Source organism: Anabas testudineus, chromosome 3, assembly GCF_900324465.2.
Source record: "Anabas testudineus chromosome 3, fAnaTes1.2, whole genome shotgun sequence".
NCBI lineage: Eukaryota > Metazoa > Chordata > Actinopteri > Anabantiformes > Anabantidae > Anabas > Anabas testudineus.
Genome location: NC_046612.1, coordinates 10,748,610 through 10,755,251, shown reverse-complemented (window position 1 = coordinate 10,755,251; position 6,642 = coordinate 10,748,610). Strand labels below are relative to the sequence as shown.

Below are 6,642 nucleotides of genomic sequence, written 5' to 3'. Positions count from 1 at the left end.
TCAAAACTGACAAGCCTCCAATTAGGACGGTTCTCGAGGAGCAGTGGAGAAATTTAATCATACTCTGACTTAAAAAAAAAAATGACACAAACTGAGACTGAGCCACACGGGCAGACACCAGCACAGGGCCGAGCTGCTGACTCATCAAGACAGACTGTGACGGGTGGAGCGCCCCCTTCTGGTATGTGTGTTTGTAAATGCACAATAATGTTCAGTATGGTTATTCCTATATTTCATTATTGGAAAGTATTCACCATGGGAAGCAGTATTTTCCAATGTGTCAGTAAAACCAATGAAATATTAGTAATTCATCTGGTGTTTATCACATGTTTAAACCTGGGTTATGCTCAACTGTATTGTCTTTCGTAGGGCACTCCAATTTAATCTTTGGTCGATACACAAATTAAATTACAAGTTAAGAAAAACAGCACAAATTAAACAGTTGAGTAATCAGAGTGACATTGACATGAATGTGATTTTATTTGACATGTGAGAAAGTGATTCTGTGTAATACTGAGGCCAAGATGTGAAACATCCAGAAGACAGCTGGAAAATGTTCTAACTACATGTTTGACAGATGGTTGGGAGATGATCTTGATGCTTTTTTAAGCCAAACACTGGAGCTGAGCCTCTGCATGTTTGTGACTTGATGGCAACAGCCACACACACACGTTACCACATTACTTGATCATGTTGTTATATCAGCATGTAGGTGTTAACACCCAATTTACAAAAAAATGAACCTGAAGTCTACATAGCACAACGCAAACCGCAACAACTTTAAGTGAATGTTCAACCAAATAACTTGTTCACGGGCCAAGGACTCGAGGTTTAATGAGCATCTGTTGCTGGCAGGGCACAAGATGTTTGAGGGAGAGAGAGTAAAGTGGGTGAGAGACACAGACGTAGAGGATAGTCTTTTCACTGATGAGTCAAATACAGAACGGTGTCAGCTTGTGTGTGCCATCATTTTTAAAAACATGAGAAAGTATGTTTCCCAGTGGATTTATTCTTTGAAAATGTACACATACAGTGTAATAAACAAAATACATACACATCATTTGAAGATACAGTTTGAGAGAAGGATTTACAACCTGAAGCTAAAGTGAATTAGTGCTCAGAGGGTCTGTACTTTGGAAAAGATATTGTGGGGATATGAAACATGGTCTTAAAACCTCCTTGTTTTGAAAATGTGAACTACAGTTGACCTAACGTCTCCCAGTAAATCAGTACGCTGAAATGTCTCACATTTAGAAATAGTATTGTATATGATAAAATCAATCTGGGGTCCTTAAAACCACTATCTGTAGGAGTGGGATTGGGCGTCCCCCAGTGGTTGTAAAAATGTCTCCAGGGACACTGATATAAGTGGCTTGAAACCAACACATTGTCTTCTTGCAATAAAGGCATTAAACTAATGATATACAATATACAGAATGTAAACACTTCAACAGCCAGAGAGCAAAAAAGCAGATTTTTCAACTTGTGTTTTTTGTCTTTAAGCTAAAATAAAACCAAGAAAATGGTGATTTGAGTTGGTAAGTCTAAATTCACAAAACTAATACACACTCCAGTAATACATAGTATGAATTTAAACCACAAACGAAATCATTTTCCCAAAAAAGACATAACTGCCTTTGTGTAATTTAAACTTAGATCCTAAATTTACAGTACAGCGTTACGGTGCAGTCTTGTAATCCTGATATTATGTTAAAGGAAGTAACATCAAGTAGTAGAAGTAGAATTAGAAATAAAGATAGAGTGTCTAAAATGTCTATTTTAAAGATTAATTTTTTTCGACATTTTTGTCAGTTATTTTCTTTTGTCTTTTAAAACAACAAACACCATCTGACAAAAAAAGAAGCAAACAAGCAACAGTGATCTGCTCAGTTTTAATGCAAGCTATTATCATAATAATAATAAAAGCTTTCAGTCAGAGTAAAGAAGAGGATCAAAGGCCTGCAGCATAAATTTGCACCGACTGAGCTGATGTTTTTTGTCTGCCCTTAGATCACTGGAGTACAGTGTATAATATGTAAGAATCTTTTTGTTTAAATATATTTTTCCTTTGAGTAATAAAAAAAAAGGCCAAAGATAAAAACACAAGTGAAAAATTAGCGCTGAGGCATTTTTGTAACCAGTTAACTAACTTAACATTCATTTCTAACAATCATTTTATTACTTGTTACAGCTAGGTAACTCTTATTTATATACACACACTCAGCCAAGTAACAATATAGATATATACTGGGTCCTATAAAACAATGTTTTGATTACAATTGCAATCTTCAATATGCTAAATATGTGTTTTCACAGCTACTCTAAAAAGAGCAGAGCTGCGTTAAGCATTAGCTGCACTAAAGATGTACTGTAAGTAGTAACTTCTGTTTTTAATGTGACTGTGAGGTCACCTAGTATGAAAGGCGGTTTGAACTGGAATGCATGAAATTCGTAGTCAAAGATAAAAACAGCAGATGATAGCTGACAAAAAGGTTGTGATACTTCAAATCTTCACACTAATAAAAATTTAGACAGACGAGGAAAAAAGACAGAAGTTGAGCATTTGGCATATTTTAGAGGAGGATACAACATCTACAGTCTTTTCAAGTAATTTCTAATGTTTTCACCAATTAAATAGAGACATGACAGAGACTGGTGTCTACTTTCAAGCTGTAGGAATAAATTGGAGATCAGATATATATTCTGCTTTAAGGTTGCAGTGACAATATGCTGTAGCACACATTGCTACACTAATATTGGCAGTTGTGAGCCAGCGGAAAAAAACAGCATAAGATGCTGAGCTTACGACACTGGTATCATGGAGCGTCAGTCTAAATTAATTAGCCATCAAAGTTATTGTGTCTTCAGGGAACCTGGCACATACTATTTGTTGGACAAAGGGGAACAGTGTAGGGGACAAAACATAATAATGCAGATAATCATTTTTCTTCAAGAAAGACAGCACCGACCACAATAACTTTTTTAAGAGCAGCTACAGTTTATTATGACCCCTGTTATACAGGGAAGTCAAAAATGGGAGGGCTAATGTAGTCTGAGTATTTTAAGTGAAAGAGGACTAATGTTAAACTATATTTATCAGTCTAAACTACAAAATGTGTATGGAAAATAATAATTTACCCAGAATGGACATGTAACAGTTGCATGACTTTTATACTTCTCATTAATTTAGTACTGCTGGTGGGTGCATTCTCAGTGTTTTCACTGGTACCATAATGTCAAATCATGTACTCATATTTAGATACACATCCCAGAATCATCTAAACAACATTAGAACCTTTGTACTGTATCTCATGGTACCTCTAAAAACACAGTCAACCTGTGATTTAGTGAAGACTTCCACAGATGATGCTACTTCTACCGTGTCCCTTGTCATGGCCTCATGTTCTCATTGTTTTGATTTGATCTGAAAGAATATGAGAAATTCAGTTAATCAGGATATGCAAAAACGATTTGTGTCATTTATGTAGACCTGTCACAAATATCAACACTTAATTCCAGGTGTTGTACATGGGCTGATAGCAGCAGCTCACTCAGCCAGACTTAGGTTACATTAACGTAGTAAACATGGTAAAGTAAAAATGGAAAATGTTTTTTTTACAATCTTCTACAGCTGCACAGCAACACAATATACAGGATAACACAGCACTAACAAAACACCCAGTACTCACTGCATAATTTGATCTATGGAAAGATTTGAATGAAGCATTAAACACAACAAAAATAGAAAAGAAATTATGTTGATGTGGTGGAAAAGACAGCAGATACAAAGTGATGAGCAGCATTTCCACCCACATGTATATAAGACAAACATGAATCGTTTTTATGTGGAATACAAATAAATTCTACATTGTTGTATCATTAACTGGGTAACTGTTTGTTATTGCTTGAAATGACAACACAAATGCATTTTTATAAGCTGGTACAACAGTTACAATATAAATGAATCAGTCAGAACCAAAAACCATCTACTGAACATTAACCAGTTCAGTAGAATGATAAAATCTCACTGCAAAGTTAACTTAGAGTAAAAATTGTGAGGGGCGTTTGTTTCAACATGGATATTAGAGGTATAATTTTACATATTCACACAAACCCCACATTTAATCTATGTAAGCCCCTTTGGCTGTACAGCTGTAAGTAAACATAGTAAGTGCACTACACACAAGTGTATTTCTACTAAACAGTACTGTGAGCTCAGCCCTTCATTATTCCAACTTTTGCTTTCATTCATGTGAAATAAATTCTTTCATTTCATTCTCTTATCATACCTTGTAACCAGTCGACTCCTTCCTGTAAACCTTCTCCTTTCAGAGCATTTGTGGCACTGAAAAACAGGATATACTTTAGTTTAAAGATACTTGTTTTTGGTTCTGTAGTAGATTATCTTGATATCAACTAGCTCTAGTAAATGTAAATAAATATTTTTATGGTGATTACTAGTAAAGACTGAAAGTATCATTTTGACAGGAATGTGCCACAGAGATGTTCTTTGTTACTTTTTATTAGAAACAGGAACTGGTATAACCTAAACTGAACTACTAGTTTACCATAACTAACAATTGACTGCCTTCAAAAATGAACACAATCACTGTCACATCCAGCTTGTTTTGAGTAATCAGCCGCCTTCTGCTGACACCAAAAGAGCAGGGATAAAGCGATACATTATGCTGTCACATTGAACAGATACCATGTGTATTTTGACATGCCTAAAAAGTATGTTTTCACAGTAGACAGTAGACTGCAGTACAAATGATTAGAGATTTCTTAGTGGTACTGGAATGTAAGCAAATTAAGCAGGCAAATACGTTAGTACAGCTATCCGTTCATACCAGATGTGCCAGGGTTTGTCTTTGATGTGCTCCAAGCCGAGCAGCTGTGAGACCTTGACTGAAGACAGAGCATCCCTCACATCCATCTTGTTAGCAAAGAACAGGATAGGGATCCTCCTGTGTTTGATGTCTGTCAGTGAGACAGAGATAAACATGCTTCATTAACATAGAATAATGAGTAACTGAAACATTGACAAAACATTTACCCAAATTAAAATCTGATTATTTATCAAAACACAATGTATAGGCAAACCCATGCAAACACAAGGTCAAGATATATGTCAAGTGTATGAATAAACGTACCAGGATGATTTAGCAGTGTGTCCAGTTCTTCTTTGGCCACTACCATCCTCAGTTTATCTGCACTATCAATGACAAATATGATAGCCTGTCCTTCCCTGAGGTCAACAAGAAGATTGTAATTATTAATTGCCTCAGACTGGATGGCAAAGTCTAAAGATTTAGATTTTGGTAAGATCAATAAACTAACTTGTAGTAATGTTCCCACAGGTTCCTGTATCGGCCTTGACCAGACATGTCAAACACTGTGAAGGAAAGGCTACAAGAATGGAAGAGAAAATAGACAAGATATATAAATTAGCTAAATACTAACACAACTAAGGCTGACATAAAATTAAATGGACTAAATTTTAGTTAATGTCCAGGTAAATCATTGTCTGTTGAGGTTCATCTACCTGGATGTTTTAAACTTCTCTATGCTGAAGCCAATGGTTGGGACGATGTCTTGTGCCTGGGCCTGAAAGACGGGAAAAGCAAGGGCAGTGATATGGACTGTTCATAACTTTTAAATCATGTAATCAATAATTAATTTGGAAGATGCATAAATGTTGTGTGTGGCTGTGTGAAATAACATTGATTACATCAGAGAAAGGTAGACTTACATTAGAAGGCTTGAGTTGGTTGATGATGGTGGTTTTTCCACTGTTGTCCAAGCCGAGACACAGAATATTCACCTCCTTCTTCAAACCCCAACCATCCTGCCAACTTGTCAAACAACCCCATTGGCTAGCCAGCAATCATCAGCTTCCTGTCTGATCTTTAAGAAAAAGACCATCAAACTTTGGCATTTAGACTGTAACAACACATCTTATAGATTAAACAGGGTACAATATGTTTCTATGAAAGCTCAAAAAATGAATGAATTACCAAATAAAAGTTTGATGGCTGCTCAGCCAGTTAACATTTCCTGTTTTAAAGTCAACAAAAGTAAAGAGACACAAAACCAACCAAAGTGATACGGCAAATGACTGCAGATACACTAAGAAATGAAAACTTATCAAATAACTATGTCATTTGTCGTTATTTTAATGTGTCTGGATGTCCTATGTGAGAGCAGTGAAAGTGGTCTTTTACATGCCATTGTCTTATAATTCAAATATTATCCACACTTATACTGAAATGTAATAAATGAGTCCTGTGGCTAACAGATGTGGCCGAACTTACCCTCTGTAGGTTTGATCACCTGCAGTGGATGTCAGAAATGAACCTCTTCTTCCAAAACACATGGCTGCTTTTACTCTTTAGAAATACTGACTGAACTGACTGAGTACAGTCACACATCTAATTGAACCATGAAATAAGTGAGGGAGAAGTCTTTTGGTAAAGAAATTCATTTGTTTTTTATTCCGCTTAGCAAACTAATGTTATTGCGTTTTCCTTCTAAACACATAACAGTTCAACACTTTAGCTTCGACTTTGGACAAACTATTTTTAACACTTAGCAAATGTTAGTCAACTGAAGTCTACACATTTCTAAGGAAACCTGTCATTT

The 6,642-nt window shown here is 35.8% G+C and overlaps 1 protein-coding gene across 1 annotated transcript; it reads right to left on the bottom strand.

The window, feature by feature from the left end:
* Window positions 1-1,002: 1,002 nt before the first annotated feature.
* Window positions 1,003-5,902, bottom strand: arl6 (ADP-ribosylation factor-like 6). The gene is given in 8 exon segments (XM_026377562.1): window positions 1,003-3,424; window positions 4,290-4,345; window positions 4,851-4,980; window positions 5,154-5,248; window positions 5,341-5,409; window positions 5,546-5,607; window positions 5,753-5,834; window positions 5,836-5,902. Coding segments are annotated over 8 exon segments (558 nt in total). The 5' UTR covers window positions 5,874-5,902; the 3' UTR covers window positions 1,003-3,398.
* Window positions 5,903-6,642: the final 740 nt, after the last annotated feature.